We start from the raw sequence: 19,064 nt of genomic DNA, 5'->3' as shown, positions 1-19,064 counted from the left end.
AGGGGTGCTTAAAAAAAGTAAAATATGAATAAGAATATATGTCAACTAGATTTTGTTCATAGGAATTTCTAGGGGTGCCAATAATTGTAACAAGTGTCACACGTGTTTTTGATAATTTTTTTATAAAGATGTATTTTTTCTTTTAATAATTTTACCTCACTGAAAGGTTAGATTTCTCTCATACTTTCAGTTTAAGATCAAGCTGATAAACAACAAAGACATTTTTCATAGCCTTTTTTGCTCATCTTTACCAAGGGTGCCAATAATTCTGGAGGGCACTGTATTTAATTCAACATTCAACAATGAGAATGGCTTGTAGCTAAAACAGTTGAGTTGTAAGAATACAGATGGAAGTGCAGACTTCTTAAATGGATAATCTTAGAGTGAGATTTTAGCTGAAATATGAATATCTATCATTTTAGAAAAAAAATGAGAATTACCAAAAATGTTTGAATAACCATGATTTCCCGATGATTTGCCTCTTTGCTTGCTGGAGATCTTCAGAAGACAAGCCTGTGTAATAATTTTCCTTGGTCTTTAATTTCTTTTGAAAGTTTTGCTTGTGATTCCAACAACTGGCCTTGCTGCTTTAAAGTATAAAAACCTTTGTATAAAGAGAAATATCTTTTAAAAATATTAAAAATTAAAAATATTAATAATTTTGATATTCAATATGACGGAACCCATGCCTGTTAGGAGTTAAGAATTAGGTCCTCAAGAACTGTTTTACTGTTTTGCACACTCCTAGCTGGCCAGGTTTCTTCAAGGTCTCTTGAGTGGAGGTGTAACGCAGATATCCTATATGCCAGTGGTTCTCAAACCGTGGTACGTGTTACCAGTTGTGGGGTGCGGCACGCCACCAGGCGGTACGCCATATGACCCCGGAACTTTGTTGTGTGCACTGAAAAATTGGGATGGGTTTTCATATTTTCTATTTTAATAAAATTAGTTCGTGTCGAATACGCAGCCTACGTACTTTGATACAGCGCGCGCTAATACTTGAGTGGACACAAGAGTTACAATGTAATTCTATACCATTGTATAGGAATGCATGCTACGAACTTAAGTGACCAACTGTATTTAAAAAAAAGTTATCTCCAGCAAATAGGGAGGTAGGAGAATGTGCGTGATTTTGGAACAATGCCAATGTTGTAAGCACAGGAAAGCATAGAAATGCATACTACGAATGCTGGCAAGCTTGTGAGCACAGGAAAGCGTGATAGATAACAGAAAAATATTTAAGAACTGTTCTAGGTTAATTTGAGAAAAATACACCGAGCGTCTCCGTGTTTCGCTCCCATGTGCATGAAATAAAAACTTCTTTTAACTTCTGAGACAAACTCCTGAAATGAAAACGGGGAAAAATGCAAGCTTGCGGATTGCTAAAGCAGGTAAGCCCCACACTACTTGTGAAGAACTTTGTTTACCGTTGCCAAAGATCTGACACGTATTATGTGTGGAGAAAAATCTGCTAAACAGCTCAACCTGCTGCCCCCTCCGAAAGACACAATCACTCATAGAATTATTGATATGGCGGATGATGTAAAAGTACGCTGATAGAGCGCGTTAAGATCAGCAGATGCTTTTCACTAACATTAGATGAGTCTATAAATGTTGCTGATTTGGCCAATTTGCACGTTTACGTTCGATACGAGTTTGAGGGCATGTTCCATGAGGACTTTCTGTTCTGTAAGCCGCTACCAACAGGAACTACAGGAGAGCACACATTTCAGCTTCTGAATGAATTTATCGAAGAGAATGGCATCGACTGGATAAAATGCGTCGGAGTTTGTACAGACGGTGCTAGAGCGATGACAAGCCAAAACAGCGGTGTAGTTGCACGAATTAGAGAGGTTGCTCTAGATATGAACTGCAGCATCCACCGCAAGGCCTTGGCCGTCAAGAAAATGCCTGACAATTTAAATTCTGTTAGACTCTGCTGTGAATTGCATCAAGGCTCGAACAATGAATTCACATCTGCTTTGCTCGACTAAACAGGCTCACCCCTCTCACTGAAATGGTGCTTTTTATTGTTTATTTTTAATTGTTGTTGTTGTTCCTTTTGTCATTCTATAAAGCGCTTTGAGAAGCCACCTTTAAAGGCGCTACAGTATATCAAATAAAATTATTATTTTAATATTTATTATATGTGTATGTGAGCGTATGCGCATGCGCGCTCATGTTGGTCATTGAGATTTTCTGGGGTTCCTATGAGAAGATGACTTGTAGGTGGTACTTGGATGCTTTGGTTTGATCAGGAGTGGTACTTGGTCCAAAACGTTTGAGAACTACTGCTATATGTGAATGGTGACATGAAAGGGAATAGAGTCTTAGCTGATTATGGTCTTTGTTATTTGTTCAAGGGTGACCTACAGTGGGTATAGAAAGTCACTTCCCCATTTCAAAACGTTCACCTTTTGTTGCACTAAAGTCCAAAAAGAAGACAAATAAAATCAGACTTTTTCCAGTTTTATTTACAAATTGTACCTTGCAACATCCAAGTGAAAAGAGAAAGCAAAATAAAAATAAAAAGTAGAACTGGGTTGGATAAGAGCACACTCCCCTGAGTTAATACTTGGTGGAAGCACCTTTTGCTTGAATTACAGCCTTGAATCTGTTTGGATACATCTCTACCAACTTTGCATACCTAGAGGGAGGAATATTTGCCCATATATTTCCGCATGAATTGTCCTCCTTACAGAATTGTCCCAAGCTCAGGCAAACTGTGTGGTGACTGTTGATGGACTGCCCTTTTCATCTCATTCCAAACATTTTTGGTTGGATTTAGGCTCGGGCTCTGACTAGGCCACTAAAGGACATTCACCTTCCTGTCCTTCAGCCACTGTACAGTTGCTTTGGGTCATTGTCATGTTGAAAGGTGAACCATCTTCCCATTTTCAACTTCCTGGCTGAGGGCTGCAGGTTTTCTTCAAGAATTAGCCTGTATTTTCCACCATCCATCTTCCCTTCTATCCTGACAAGTGCCCCAGTCCCAGCTGAAGAGAAACACCCCCAACAACAGGATGCTGCCACCACCGTGCTTTACTGTAGGAATGGTGTTCTTTGGATGGTAGGATATATTAGGTTTTTGCCAGACGTACCGTTTTGTATTCCGGCCAAAAAGTTTGATTTTGGTATCTGACCACAACAGCTTTTGCCACTTGGCCACAGAATCTTTAAGGTGCTTTTTAGCAAAACATAAACGAGACTTGATGTGGCTTTTTTTAAGGAGTGGCTTTTTTCTTGCCACCCTCCCATAAAGGCCAGATTTGTGGAGCACTTGTGATATTGTCACATGCACACAATGACCAGTCTTTACCATAAAGGCCTGTAATGCGTTCAAAGTTGCCATTGGCCTCTTAGTAGCCTCTCTGATCAGTCTCCTTCTTGCTTGGTCATCCAGTTTGGAGGGACAGCCTGATCTGGGTGGTGCTATACGCCTTCCACTTCTTAATAATGGTCTTGACTGTGCTCCATGGGATACTTAAATCCTTTAAAAAAAATGTATACCCATTTCCTGACTTGTGCCTTTCCACAACTTATTTTGAAGTTCTTTTGAAAGCACCTTTCCGCCCACACTGGATTCACTGTTTTGAAATGCACTTCCAAGCAGTGGAATCCTCTAGAAACAGCTGCTTTTATTGTGAACTAATCAAAACCACCACAATTGATCACAGGTGGGAGCCAATCAGTTTGTTGTGTGATCTGTAAGGTGATTGGTTATACCTGAGCAAGTTTACAAATGCAATTGTAAGGGGGTGTTCACTTATCCAAATAACGTATTTTACTGTTGTAATATTCAGAATGTTTTAGAATTTTATTTTCACTTGGCTAATGTGGGTTACTGTGTGTAAATAAAAATGGAACAAAACTAATTTGTACTTATTTTCAGAGTGTCATACAACAAAATGTACACATTTTGAAAGGGGGTGGTGACTTTCTATACCCACTGTAACTGTAACTTTCTGACCTTTCTTATTTGGTAAGAAACTGCTACTGACCAATTATAAAATCTATGTTTTTATATGAAAATTTTGCTCATCTTCCAAGAATACAAGCCTGTTGCTGTCCTCCTTTGTTTATTGCAATAAAGAAATCTCCAGCTTGATTTACCAGAGTCATGTGGTTTACCGAGCAAAGGTCTAATAATTATTATATTGCCTGCCTTTAAGCAAATACTTTTCACTATGTCACAAGATGTTTATGGTTTTTATGAGCTAATGCAAGATAGACTACATCTTTTTTAGTACATAGCAATTGTATTTAATTTTCTGTTTTTGTAATGCTACATTTTAACTGGGTTAGAAACTACTTTTGTTATATAACAAAAACACAGGAAATAGTGACGTACGGTTAATAATTTTAAATGAACAACAATGGCTCTAAATAAAAATATATAGAGGAGTATAGCATATACATAGCATATATATAGGAATATAGAATTTATTTACATTACATTCAGAAAAAAAAATAAATTTCACTTACTGGAAAATATTTTTCTACCAGCTCAAACTTTACAAATCCAATCACAATCCAGGCAAACAAGGTTAGGACTGACACTGCAACGATGAAGGGAACAAAATATCCACTGATCTTGTCCGCATACTGCTGAATAGGTGCCTGTGCAAGAGAAAGATCAAATCATCACACTACATCAGTATTATTTATTCGACCCCTTACTTTAAAAAAGTCTCATGTGCAGATAAAATACCTGTAATGTGCTTGAAGGCAGTACTGAAAAAATAAGCTGTTTACAGTGCTGAATGGAAGACTGGTTGCATGATGCTGTCCACATTGAGCTGAGTAATGAGACTACCCAATAATTCTGATTGCATCTCAACATTAACAACATTTGCACCATCACTCCTCCTCTACCAAAATGATAGTGTTTACAGTTTTGTACAAATTGCTCTTCCTTATAGTTATTTCCATTTGCTGTCCATAATGCCAAATACTGCAAGATTCCAGACATCTTCAAATTTTACTCTAAATATTCACCTCTTTTGAGTCCTTATATAGCAGCATTTTCTTAAGTTCTGACAGATTGAAATCTTTTACAGATGTGTTGAAAATGTTCCACTCCTGTCTATCTGTGATATGAATAATACTACTAGTCATCAACAGTTTAGAGTGAATATATTGTTGCTTGATGGACATTAAAATGATATGTCAAAGCTTTTTAATCATTCCAGCATTTACCAAATCAAATACCAACTTTCTTAAACATTTGTCAGTCACGGCATCTTGCAGAAGGATGACAGAACTCATGACGAATTCACTGACTTGACAGGGATGCACAATGCACATAAATCTTGACATCTTCGGCTTGAATGGCATTCTACACCATTTTTGCACTGTTGCGTTAGTTGCACAGTTGTCACCAATTCAAAAACAAGCATGAGGAAAGCCTTTTTACTACACATCTAAACATTCCCTAACCCTTTATTTTGGTTCACACTGGTGAAAAAAAGTGATTTGAGACAATTTCTTTGAAGATCAACTGCTTTTTAGTGCCTCTCAGTGTGTTTGTACTTCATATTTAAAAAAAATTCCGATAGTAGAACTAAGAGTTTACGTTGAATTTTTCAGTAAACATTTTGTCATTATATTACTACCTTTGTATATTATTCTATATCATAGCTTGTGAAGAACAGTTATCAGTATCAAAAGCCTCTGTTAAGCAGTGCACCAGCGGAACAAGGGAGTGAGCAAATTATTAATTGATGATCCCATGAAGCTTGAGGTGTTTTTGGAGTAAGTTTTGAAGAGATGTTGGTCTGAGAGAGGCACTGCTAATTGGCTTAGGTGCTCGCCTGTGCTTATAGAGTGGGAGTGAGGAAGAAGCTTAGAGAGAACTTGGATTTGGTTTTGATTTATTTTTCTACCCACTGTAAAAAAAGAGCACTGTTTCTTCACCTGACTTTGAGTATTTTTACACAGAAACGCATATAAAAGGATACCCACCAGCAAGTATGTCACATTACTTAATGTCATGTGAATTTAAATCGATTGTAAATTTCCCTTGATAAGGGCATCTGCTAAGCAAATTATTTCTACTTGGGCACTCTCTTAGTGTTTCCAATAATGCTTTGTTTTCTTGTCCACTCCTGCTCTAACTTTAGACAGGAACTTGGACTTAGGAGTTGTTGCTTGAGTTAAAAAACACTCAACAAAAAACAAAGAGAACCTTGGAGGTCTGTGCTTCCTCCACAAGCTTGACGATCTGGGACAGGGTAGTGTCTGCTCCCACGTGTGTGGCCTGAATGAGCAGGGAGCCATTCTGGTTGATGGAGCCAGCAATTACAGAGCTGCCTGGTTTCTTTGTCACAGGCATGGCTTCCCCTGGTAATGAAAAAAGGCAGCAGATCATCAACACAAAGGCCCTGGTCCGACAAAGGAAAACAAACATAAAACAATACGAAAACTTCAAAAATAAGTGAATCTAATGCTGGACAGTCACTAATAAGAAAAAAACAAGATTACTAACAATAGCTACAGAACACTTAACACTGATCACAGCAATACAAAAGCTGAAAACAAAACTTGTATTATAATTCCACAATTATAATAATGTGAAGAAATGCAAATATTGCAATTTAGGCACAATAAAACATGTATATCTTTTTATGAAAATCTAAAGGATCACTATACAGTATTATTTTTCTTAATGTCTTCAAAAGCAATCTTTTTAGACAATTAGCCTTTTATAAAACATCTTAGATTATTCATACAATTAATAACTTTGAGGCAATATAATGGCTGATGAGTGCATCTGGTTGTAGCATGCCATAAGACAGCACTGTATTAGAAACTGAAAATAGCTATTAGCTCTTCACATCACTATAATTTTAACATTTAAAATCAGTACAATTTAAACATGCATAGGTGAAATTTGCATGCATTCAAACACTGCAACAAACCATAACCAAAATTAAAGGTCATCCTATAATCCTACAATCCATACCCGTAATAAGAGACTCGTCTGCCATGGAATGGCCTTCAATAACCCGTCCATCCACTGGGAATTTGCCCCCAGGAACCACTTTGACAATGTCCCCACGATGCACCAGCTCAACATCAATCTGTTCCTCACTGAAGACAGGACACAAACCAGACAACAAAAGAGGGTCATATCCAATAAGCGAATTCTGGTTAAGAACAAGGTCCTGGCATAAAAGAATCATTAAAGGGGCTCAGTAATTTGGAACTGTTTAAGAGAATCACTGATTAGAAACTTGTCTCCTACATGTATCAAAATATTTGATATAATGAAAATATTGACACTGTATGGAACATTGTGATATTAAAAATAATTGTTAGCACAAGTAATGCATTCCAACTTCAACTAAAGGTTTTTTTTTACGAGAATTCAAGTCACTAGTGATTTTTTTCTTATAATTCAGTGCCACAATAATTGTTCCATTATTGACTTAATAGCCTCTTTTGCCTTTTGATGTGAACACCATAATGCTATACAGCAGTACTTTTAACTATATTCTAATTTACATATTACACTATGACCAACAAAATAAATTTGAACTTGGCCTTGATGATCAGAACTCTAAATAAGTGATGCTCAAGATTTGCACATGATTACTCCCACAAGATGGACTCAAGATTACTGCTAAAATTGTTAATCTCTTCATTAATTATTAACTAATCCTAACAGTTGGGGACTATTTAAGCGTGTACACCACCGCATAAAGGGAGCAAAGCTTTTAGTATGTATGTGTTTAATACCCAGTTACAATGTCAAGTACTTATCAGATTTTGTTACATTGCAATATTTTCTTTGTCTATTGCACACAGACTCAACTGTGAAATTCTAAATATTAATCTTCCAATGACAATATAAAGATTTATACCTCAACACAGACATGTCTTCATTCAATGTGACAACAGAAGCTTCTGTAGCCTGCAGGGACATCAACTTTGATAAGGCCTCTGAGGTTTTACTCTGAAAAAATGAAAGCAGACAAAAGAGGTTATATCCATTCTGCTGCAGCCACACTTCCATGTTTCAGTTCTTATTTCTTAGTTGTCTAATTCCACAAAGCTCATCTGGTAAGAGGTTTGTATTAAGTCAAAATGTAAATCTAACTATTGTAAAAGAGATAATATATTCTTAAACTTCTAGCAAACTAAATGGCCTACTCTTGTTAGTAACCCAAGTTCTAAAATTCAAAATATAAATTAACTCCTAACTAAATGAGCTATGTGTCTTGTAATGGTTCCTTTGTTTGCAGTTAAAGCATAGGCCAAAGTTTATATTTAATTTCGTTCAAATTCTGTGCTATTCATCACAGTCGATTAGCTCCAACTGAGAGTATTTGAAAAACTTCTCTCTGCACAGCATCACAAAGAAGAATTAGAGTCTGTCAACTGGAGTACAGGTGTTGCTTTGAATGCAACCTGTAGAGGAGTTTAATACCTATAATTCTGAACTGGTAGCTTTGTGTTGGTAGCAGATCAATGTAGCAGACAAGTGGACCTCTGCTGGCCCAACTCCTACTTTTCAAAAACAAACAGTAATACCTTTGCTATTTGCTCCATCCACCTCCCCAATGAAATGAATACAAAAAGCATTGGAGGAGTGTCAAAAAAGGTGATGGGGTTCACTTTGGCCTTTTCAATCATGGCAACAAGGAGTATCACCAGGGAGTATGCAAAGGCAATGGAGGTAGCGAGGACGATCAGCACATCCATGTTGGCTGTCTTGTGCTTTACTGCTTTATATGCTTGAATGTAGAAATATCTGCCTCCCACAAACTGTAGAAAAAAAGAACATTTAATATAATAATTATCCACTAAGAAAACAAACTGGATATGCAAACAAACTGCTTTAAAAATGTATTTTCTGAAGTAATGTTACAATTCCTTGTTGATATAATACTTTAAAAATAACATAAGCATCTTTTTGGCATAGTTGATAACTAATGTAAAGTTTGCTTCAGACATTTTAAAATCTTGTTTTAAAAAAAATTCTTATTGTATACTAGACTGGCTACTGTAAAATGTTCAATTAAAAATATAAAACTAAGCAGATATATTTGCATAAATTGAACTACACACGAAAGGAAAGACCTAAATGAAGAAAATATTTACAATATACTATAAGGAAACTTATATATTTCTAAATTTCTTTGCTAAGAAAGCATGTTTGTTCTTCAGCCCTGTAAGCAAACATTGTAGGTGTTTAAGTAGTTACAGAAGGGGTTTATCAAATGTCTTTCTGCCTTTCCCCATACTTTGAAAGGAAAACTGCACTCTTCTAAAGGTGTACTAAAGGCACTGATTTAAAGGGGAACTGCAGTCCTAATTTCTTGGACTGGTTATGAAATCTCAGTAACAAAATAAATTAATCGATGTTACTTGCATTCAAATTTTGTGACGTGATGTGTCCCTTCCTGCTCACTAGTCACTGTAATGACTAATGTAATGTGATGTACGACCAAATAAGTACAGATTGTGCAGCAGACATTTCACCATAGAAATGTTCCAAAGTGATCTTCATGCAGAGTTTACAAGTAAGTAGTATTTGTTGGCAAAAGCATCTCAAAGTTGAAAAGCAATATTTCAAGTGGATTAAAATAGATGTATTCACATGCCTGCTTCTTTACAATGTAATAAGGCCGCTTATTACATTTCCCACCAGAAATGTTGTTGCCTCGTTCTGAATCGATGATGCTGTGAATACCTGGTTAGTCTATTCTGTGATGTCAATTTGAGGTTTTACAACTTACTGGGTACAATTTACTTTTATTGTGGTTTGAAGTGCACTCAATCTTGATTCTTTCTAACCGCAAAATATAAAAATACCATTGCAGTTCCCCTTTAACATTCAAATGTGTATCTACCAATTTCAGGTTTGGCAGAAACATTTTGGAATACAATCATTAAATGTTTTGTTTAAGGAGTGTTTTCCAGATTATGACGCTTTTTAATGAGCACAGATGTAAAGCATGTTGGTTGCCACACAGCAGAACATACATAAAAAGATATCCTAAAAAATTGTAAAGGAGAAAAAAAATCCATTCTGAAAACATGTATATAAATATGAAAAATGCAACAATTTAAAAAGCCAAGTTGTAAGAACATGTTTTCAGTCTTACTTTATAAATGGCAACAATGGGATAGTCCCGTACAAATGATGGCATTGCATTCCACAGTTTAGGACCTTTAATGGTGAAAGCTTGCCCACCTGCATTTTGTCTGTGATTGGTGTTTTAACAATTAATTCCAGTTCTTTAAGACTGATTTTCTTACCTGTACAGGAACACAGAAGAGGAAAGAGATTAAATTCATGATTGAGAGACCAGGCAGGACCTGCTTCTCCAGAAACATAGTGGAGTGGTACTTCTCAATGTCACTGACATTGTGGTGACTGTCACTAAGGACCTGATGGTCCATGATTATCATATAGATCATCATCCCCATCACAGGAACACAGAATATTAGGCTTATGAAGAAGGACCTCCTCCATCTAAGACAAATAAAAACCATATCAAATCACACTGCAAAATTCCAAACATAGTGACTCAGGAATCAAACATCCATCAGTTTAACATCTAGTACATGAAAGTCTATAGTCAATAATAATGAATCAATAGGAGGCATATCTGCTTATATTCAACATATCTCACTCTTGATCAAACAGGATAGGTGTTTTTTGTAGATTCTTGATTATTTGAATAGAGTAAGGCAACAATAGTGATAAACCACACCCAATTTTATTGCTTTTGAATAATCTTAAAGAAAATTAAAGATATGTATAAAACAACAATAATAGAGTTAAATACCAAAGCAAGACAACTTAAAAATAACAGATGAGCTTTACCGTGGATTCATCTGACTTACTGTCTTATTTCTTGACTGTGGTCTAGATGACTTGCTGATTGATCTTTCCTCACTAATGAAGCCTCAAATCCCAAATCCTGTAAATTGAAAATAGAACATCTATATCCAAATGTCTTATGTTAAAATATGGAGGAGTTACGAAAGGTTCATATTTTACTTTGCAACATTTTAATCTGTAATAATGTAATTGGATGTTCACAAAAATCTGCGCTACAATGCATGATCTGCAAGAAGCCACAACTGCCTGAAATGTCTAAAACATGTAAAGCAAATCATACTGTGCTAGTCAAGGGGATCATGACACCATTAGCAAACCAAGAAAGGACAGGAGAAGCACTCACCCCTATTAACTTAATAATGTCACGTGGTCCAGTCACTTCTGGGTCATATTTCACGTGTGCTTTGTTTGTTGCAAGTGCGACTGAGGCATAAACTATTCCTTTGGTTTTCATTAAAGTGGATTCTATTTTGTGGACACATGAGGCACAGGTCATTCCTTTAATCTGTTAAATAGACGGAATAAAAGTCAATCAAATAAAGTCAAGAAAGGCCAAACATTATACATTAGATGAATAAAAGACTCTCACAACAAGCTCCAAGCTGCCATCTGATTCATCATAGTTCTCGATAACAGATGCTGTGAAGCCCAGCTCTTTGATTAGCTCGGCTATGCCTGGAGGGTCGATGACTCCAGGATTGAACCGCACTTCCGCTTTTCCAGCCATTAACGCCACCAGAACAGAATAAATTCCTTTTAAAAAAAACAAAGGAGAGAAATTACTTACTACTGGCTGTAAAAAAAAAAAAAACATTGGTCAGACTAGCTAGTCTTCAATCTAGCTAAAAAAAACACAATTTCTTCCACATCCAATAACACTTTCAAAAACAAGAACTCAAGAGATTTGCCATTATGTAAATTTTAAAACCAGAGCTTCAGTTTTCTGAAGTATATATAATAATTCAGGTCATTTGGTTAAATTAATATTAAAAGTGACAATCTGCAAACTAAACTAAATAGTACAAAAAACACAACACACAAGTTACACTATTTACAACTTTAAAAAACAAAGTGCTCCAGAGACCACAAAGAAAAACCCCAGATTGCTACCAGGTATTCAAACTCATAATGCCTACAAAGTCCCAAAGAAGAAATAAGCTGCCTTCTAAACTAATAATGATACAACCTGTGGTTAAATCTCTCTATATGTAGACCCAGAAGCCATAAAATAAAGGGGAATCTGTCTCCCTATTCTAAAATGCAACCAATAATCAGGAGAGGCCGTTTTTAACTGAGGGATTATTCACTCAGGAAATCAGAGCTTCCTTAAAAAAAAACACAGAATAGCAAGCTCTCTTAGCAAGATTCAAATACTTATTTCCTATCTGGTACTTAAACATGTTAAAGTTCTCCTCCTGTCTCCACCCTTCTATCTCTGTTCTGTCTTTTATCCTACACTTTTGACACTCGTAATTAATTATTACCAGAACTTAATTATTTAGGTGAATTATTTAGAGGAGTATTTGGGGAGCTACCCAATTGGTCTAGATTCTTAGAAGCACCTCCATTGTCACCTACCTCAGCCTGTAAAATTACAATTCCTATATTTATTTTTAACTGTTTTATTTGCTTCCACTAGAAGTGTATTATACTTCACAAAAGTAATAAGTGCACTTCATCTGTCATTTCTGCAAACCAACCAAATATTCCATGTCAAAGACTGGTAATACATGTAACAAATAACATTATTAGTTTTGTATTCTAAATTCGTGTTACGAGATGTTTTCCAAGACCGTCAAATTAACATCGGCTAACTAGGTACCTAACTAGTGGGAAACTGCGAACCCTGGCCTTACCGTGCTCATTTTTTAGATTCCTCTCAATGTTGGCTACGCAGGAGGCACAAGTCATTCCGCCGATCTGGATGAAGCACTTCATTGGAGTTTGTGACCCTCCTTTGGCGCCTTGTGTGGCCCTGGAGTCCTTCTCCTCATCCCCGTCTCTGAGTAATTCTCTGCTGGGGGTTATCGGTTCAAAGGGCTCCACTAATGAATTTGTCTCTAAAGTTCAAAGGGTTAAGCATGGTTTTAATCAAAAATAAAGAAAAACATTACATAAACTTCAAACAGATGCTTCTGGATTTTAACCCTTAAGGATTCTGAATTTCAACAGCAGAAAGAGAGACAGTTTTGCAATAATATAGGTATTACATGAAGTCTGTCCACCAAACATTCCAATCATTTGAACTGATTCCACCTACTTAACATTTCCTAGAGTTTTAAAACATTTAAGGTAATGGTAATTTAAGATTTTATCATGAACACTAACATAATCTAGAACTATATATAGCTTTCAGTTCAACTTCAAAGCAGAGTTAGATCTATTCATTCCTAGACACTCCATCCTGCAAGTAGTAATCCTTTAATCCTCACTGTTACTAGTCATATTTTTTCATTCTATCCCACTGCACAAAAAGCCAAAGAAAAGTCTTTACCAGGGAGAAAAGCATCAAAGCCCATATCCTCTATGGCTTTCCTTAACTCCTCTGGGTTTGTCAGCAGAGGGTCATATTCAAATGTCCCACTGTGGTTGGCCAGTGACACCTGCGCAGACTTCACTCCCTCTCGCTGAGACAGCATGGCTTCGATGGACTGCACGCAAGAGCCACAGGTCATCCCCTCAATGTGGATCACACACACTGGCATGAGGGGCTTGCTGTTGGGGGTCACTGTAGCTGCCTGGGGCAGGGATGTGGATGCAGGGGAGCTATCACAGTCAGTTTGCACCTTAAAGTTTCCTGGTGGGAGGGCCTCGATGGCACTTCTGAGCTGATTCACAGAGATGAGTCCAGGGTTATAGTGAATTAAAGCACTCTCCTTTTCCAAACACACCTCCACGCTCAGCACCCCTGGAAGTTTGGCTATGTTGCTCTGGATGTTGATGACACAAGAATTGCAGTGCATTCCGCGGACACCGAACAGGACTGTTGCGCTCTCTGCTTTGGATTCGAAGGGTGCATGGTCCGAGGAAGGAGTGCTGACAAGACGCTCCACTTCACTGAGCGAAAGCTTAAGTGGACAGGGCTTGCTCCTGACAAAGGCTTTGAAACCAGCCAAGCCTATCTGGTTCACGATTTCATCTACCGTGATGAGGTGGGGTTGATAAAGCACAGCTGCTTCCTGAGAATCCAAGGAAACTAAGAAGAAAAACAAAAATTAGTTGTTTTTTGCTTCTTAGCAAACACAGCAGTCAATGGAACAGTTTTGCACAAAATATTTCTATGACCTACTGAACTGAAAGTTGTTGCTTCAGGCTACACTTTTAACAAAACTAGGATGTAGTTCTCATTATTTTTTAACTGTCTAAAGAAACGACTAATTTTGTAATGATTCCTCAGCTTACCTTCAATCCCCATATCCAAATTTAATAATGATGATACAAATAATTTTAACATGATATGCTGAAAATATGTAAAGCACGGCAAGCAAAACTGTTTCTTGAGAAAATTGCATGACAATCATAATAAAAAACAATCACATGCTCTTTAGGAATAAACAGTATAAAAATCTGATGTAGTAGGAGTCTTTTATTCAATCTCTTGTTTAGTACTTAATTGCAAAAAGAACTGGTGGCTTGCCTAACTATTTTAGTACTGCATTTCGTATATCAAAGGAAAATGAGTCACATTTCAGGACAAAGAAGCTGAAGTTGAATTAGTGTTTGGAGCTGACACTTCAAATTGAAAATTTTCTCAACAATGATAAAGTGCAATGACATACTGTACAACAATAACAAACCAAATTCGACAATTTTTGAGTTTTTACATTTTCTGAAGTTTCCTCAAACAAAAAGCATATATTAACATATAACATATAATTATAACATATAATATAATGTCTATTTTAAAACATTTATAATCACTAAAGTGTTTAATTGGAAATTAAGAATGAAAAAAAATCACCTTTAATTTTCTGTATCCCATTGAGTTTTCCAATCTTCCCTTCAATAGTGGTTGTGCATGACACACAAACCATGCCATCAATCCGCAGTTTCACCATAACATCGCTAGCCTGGCTTTTCATGGGCTCTTCCAGAGGCTGAGGTGTTCTGTCCAAAGTCAGTTTCTGAATTACCTCATCAATCTGACCTGAATTTACAAGCGTCGGGATTAATGTCACAGAGAATCCCTTCTGCCCTGGAGTTTCCCGGGCTTCAAGAACACCTTTTAACTGTGAAAGTTTCTTCTGGGCCTGCTTTAGAGCCTCAGGTGGCAAGCCTGGAAGGGAGAGAAACTTGGTTTCCGTGGAGATGGCCGTGGCCTTTTCTGAGATGCTGCCCTCAAACCCCATGTCATCTATGGCCTCTCTCAGAGAATCTGGACTCTGCAGGCCGGGGTCAAATATCACAGTGGCCTCCTTGAGCTCCAAAGACATCTGTAAAACAACAGCTAACTGAAAAATGGCCTGTTGAAATTGTAATTCAATATTTCAAATGGCTTTTAAGGTTTCTGAACTTTTGTTCATGTATCTTTACACATATGAATATTTTAACCTCACAATGTAAGGGATTTATTTTTTATACGTCTTTTCATGCTTCCACATTTTTCCTAACAACTTGTAGAGAGAACAGAATGATGACATCGGCTTCACAACGATAGCTATTTAGATTACCGAAAATGAAATGTTAAAAAACTGTAGCTTCGACAAATAATAAATTTATTTTTATTTATTATAACATTAAATACATATTTAATGTTAAAATGTTTTTGTCCCTGAAATATGTTTTCAACTATCCTAGCATTTAAAAACTCCATGAACTAAAAGGTTCATGTAAATTCTTAATGAATCTGAGTAATGAAATGGAGAACAGGAGACCTGTCTTGCAAACAGCTCAACCATGCTGCAAAAGCTGATACTTTCAGGAAATGACTGGATGAGATTTTTGGATCAATTAGTTACTAACAACAAAACTGGCTTGATGGGCTGAATGTTCTCCTCTCAATTGTTACTAGAATAATCACACTGACTGCAGTGATCATGTTTTCAGAGTTCACATATTGTCCTGTGAAATTCCTTTAAAAGTTTAAATGCGTTTTTGGCTGCTTTCATTTTCCAGTGGAAAAACACTAAAAATAATTAGAACACAAGGCAAGTTTCTTTTCCTTTCACATCATAGTTGCTGAATGTTTTGTCTCATCAGTCTCTTAATCACAGCTTACAGCTGACACTGATCTCCTTTCATTCAAGCAGCTTTCCAGCTGATATTTTGATGTGATTGTACAATTATTTTTGCCTACTGTTGAGTGACATTTCCTAACAATACTCTTTCTGACAGAACAGAGATGTGTGCAGTTCACAAGAATCACAACCATGATATCTGCAATACTTATGGTTAATTAAGCATTTCTTCTTAATTGTAATTTAGTGAAGAGGCAATGATTCAGCATTTTAAAAGGGGGTATACCTTTGCTATATTACCACCAAATATTAGAATGCTGGACATCACATAAGCCACAATGCTGTTGTATTAAGAATACCTTCTCCCCTGTTTTAAACATTGTTCCATTTCTGCCACTTTTATGATCTCATAAAAAAGAGCACAAGTGAGGTGGCTGTCAGAAGATGGCACTATAGTCAAGCTAAAGTTTTAACTTTCATCAAAGCCTATCTGCTGGATCTTGTGACTTAGCAGCACATTATCACCTGATCCCACAGCTAAGAATGGTGTCAAAGGGGAAAGAAAAAGTGTGAGAAATGCAAAAAGCAAAAAGGGAACTGTAGAATATGGTGGGAAATATTTTAAGAGAGAAATTAAAGAGATCTGGAGTGCTGACAAAACGATTCGCATTGATATTTGCTGCACATGATACTTCCATTATTTTATCATGAACAGAACTGCTTTGTGATTTGAATTTACATAAACTGCCAGCGTGAAACTTACAATATATTCTGTCCTCTTTAAAGGCTGAGGTTTTCTGTTTCTTCTACTGATGTCCTTAGGATGTCAATGCAGTGATATTTTACAGACTTTAAGAAGACAATGTTTCAACTTACAAATCTATAGTAAAACAACCCTCAGGTTTGTTATGCTGGTTTCAGATTAGAGTCGTGTGATTTGATTTTGCCCCCATTCTCCATCTTGTGAATTAATATCAAAATAATATTTTCTGTACTGTATCATCAAGACAACAGATAGCAAAGGCAACACAGTAGTCTTTGCAAAAAGAGTCTAGAACAATTACTCTTATAAAAGCTAATATTGAACAGTTTTTGCTTTAAGAAAAAAATTGATAGTAGGAGGAGTAATGTTGCTATAATAAGTAGGTTGTGCTGATAATTATCTAGAATTTTGAACAAGAAATCAAGGATGATACCAGAAACCTAGAAAAATAAGCTTTAGACTTTAGACTTTGTTCAATTTTTAACCATCTTTGTTGCAAATTCTATAAAGTTGTCATATGGTGCAATAAATCTTCTTAAGGATAAAAGTAGGAGTCTGTCCACACATGCCAGCATTTTTTTTACAATAACAGCCACCAATTTAAAACTAAATTTGTTTAAATTAAATTATTTAAATTAATTAAATTATTACTAGTTAATTAAATTATTAAAAATACTACAACATTAGAACAAAGGAGTAATCAATGTTTCTACATTATAGCATCCTCAATACTTTAAATAAGTATAACAAATCAAGTGTTGTTGTTTCTACTTGACAGTAAGCTGCTAATCAACTAAGACAGCACTTTGTGTACACCACACTAAAGCCATGTTTTTAATTATCTAGCACAAGCTTAGATTTTCAATATGGGAAACTGTTTTTTCTCTTGTACATTCCACTTCTTAACATGACCCTAACCCTTCCCGAAGGTTTAGTGTTGACCCACTGTAATTTTCAGAAAAAGGCAACAGATTGGAAACTCTGAAACAGTATAAGTATATGATACTTACGGGATGTCAGGTCTTTTTTTTATAAACATCCCAAAGCAAAACACTCCTGGTGTTATTGATGTAGGTTTTTGGTTCTCTTCTGTACAGATTATCACCAAAAAGTAACAAAGCATGTTTTAAAATACACTAGTTATGTTACTAGGCAGCAGCATGACATAGTGGAACCAGGGCTTTCAATGAATTTTCCATAAAAAAACAGTACTTCTGGAAAATAAGCTCTTCCTCAGAGAAGAACCACGTCAGTCTTCAGATATTCCCCAGACTTACAGCAAAATGTTATGCTTGTTTTGTTTTGTATAAATTTAAACAAAAAACACTACAACAGACACTAAAAAAAAGACTTGGTCTTAAGGCAGCCACTCACCATGAACTTCAATACCCCACAAAGAACAACTAACAATGTCTTGTTCTGAAACTTTGCCTTTATTATTTTGTGTACACGTGTTTGAATGACTTCCTTTTGCTTTTTGTTGTTTTACTATTGTCTAGGTAATCAGGTTTACTCATGAAAATGGATGAGTTTCCCCCCTCAGGCTCCGTGAGAAAACAGGTCTCTAAGGCCTCTCTAGGAAACAAATCGCATGCAATAAATCTCTCTAGACTATTAGCCACCAATCAGCCTTTTGGTTTCAAGTCTGCAAAGGGCAGTCTTCCATTTAGTACAGATTATTGCATTATCTCCTCTTTCATAAACTCCTGCAGGCAAGTGAAAAGCAATATGCATATCCACTACAAATTCAGAGAGTGCCTTGCAGCTCTGCAAGTGAATTCTATCTAATCTCTTTGCAAAAGCTAAAAAGGAACATCAAAACTCGACAATAACTCTGTGACCATTAAAGTCAATTATACACCAAAATTACCCTCTACAAAAACAGCAAAGCTAACAATCAGACTTAAACATACACACAGGTTTTCAGCTTATTTAAACATTAAGGCTTTCTACACATTTTAAGATTATTAAGGATGAGAAAGGAGATTACAGTCTTTTACAGTAAGTTCATCAATCAACTATGTACAGTATTGTGTTTCTGATATTTGTAGTAATAGGCATATCAAAGTTAAAACAAATAACTGAAATTAGAGTAATATCTAATTCTGCTAAGAAACATTTACAGTGCCCTCCAGATCTATTCATACCTCCAATGAAATAAGAATGAATAGCAGAACAAATCACAAATTGGATGATGTATCTCACTTATTAAATTCTAATGCTATACTGTAATCATAACAGCCTTACATATAGCAAAGTTAAATTTGTC

At 36.1% G+C, this 19,064-nt stretch overlaps 1 protein-coding gene across 2 annotated transcripts in view; it reads right to left on the bottom strand.

The window, feature by feature from the left end:
* Window positions 1-19,064, bottom strand: part of LOC148828507 (copper-transporting ATPase 1-like) — a 45,077-nt gene that overhangs the window by 12,275 nt on the left and 13,738 nt on the right. For both annotated transcript variants that reach the window (XM_088924831.1, XM_088924832.1), the window contains exons 3-14: window positions 14,817-15,288; window positions 13,350-14,051; window positions 12,712-12,915; window positions 11,445-11,608; window positions 11,199-11,360; window positions 10,858-10,934; window positions 10,267-10,483; window positions 8,536-8,769; window positions 7,866-7,957; window positions 6,965-7,092; window positions 6,188-6,342; window positions 4,486-4,620 (exon numbers count right to left, since the gene is read on the bottom strand). In XM_088924831.1, coding sequence (XP_088780957.1) covers window positions 4,486-4,620; window positions 6,188-6,342; window positions 6,965-7,092; window positions 7,866-7,957; window positions 8,536-8,769; window positions 10,267-10,483; window positions 10,858-10,934; window positions 11,199-11,360; window positions 11,445-11,608; window positions 12,712-12,915; window positions 13,350-14,051; window positions 14,817-15,288 — 2,742 coding nt within the window. The remainder of the gene's footprint in view (window positions 1-4,485; window positions 4,621-6,187; window positions 6,343-6,964; window positions 7,093-7,865; window positions 7,958-8,535; window positions 8,770-10,266; window positions 10,484-10,857; window positions 10,935-11,198; window positions 11,361-11,444; window positions 11,609-12,711; window positions 12,916-13,349; window positions 14,052-14,816; window positions 15,289-19,064) is intronic.

This window comes from Atractosteus spatula, chromosome 9 (genome assembly GCF_055471065.1).
Source record: "Atractosteus spatula isolate fAtrSpa1 chromosome 9, fAtrSpa1.hap1, whole genome shotgun sequence".
NCBI classification, from domain to species: domain Eukaryota; kingdom Metazoa; phylum Chordata; class Actinopteri; order Semionotiformes; family Lepisosteidae; genus Atractosteus; species Atractosteus spatula.
Note: the sequence above shows the minus strand (reverse complement) of the source record. Positions and strands in the feature narration are given on the sequence as shown.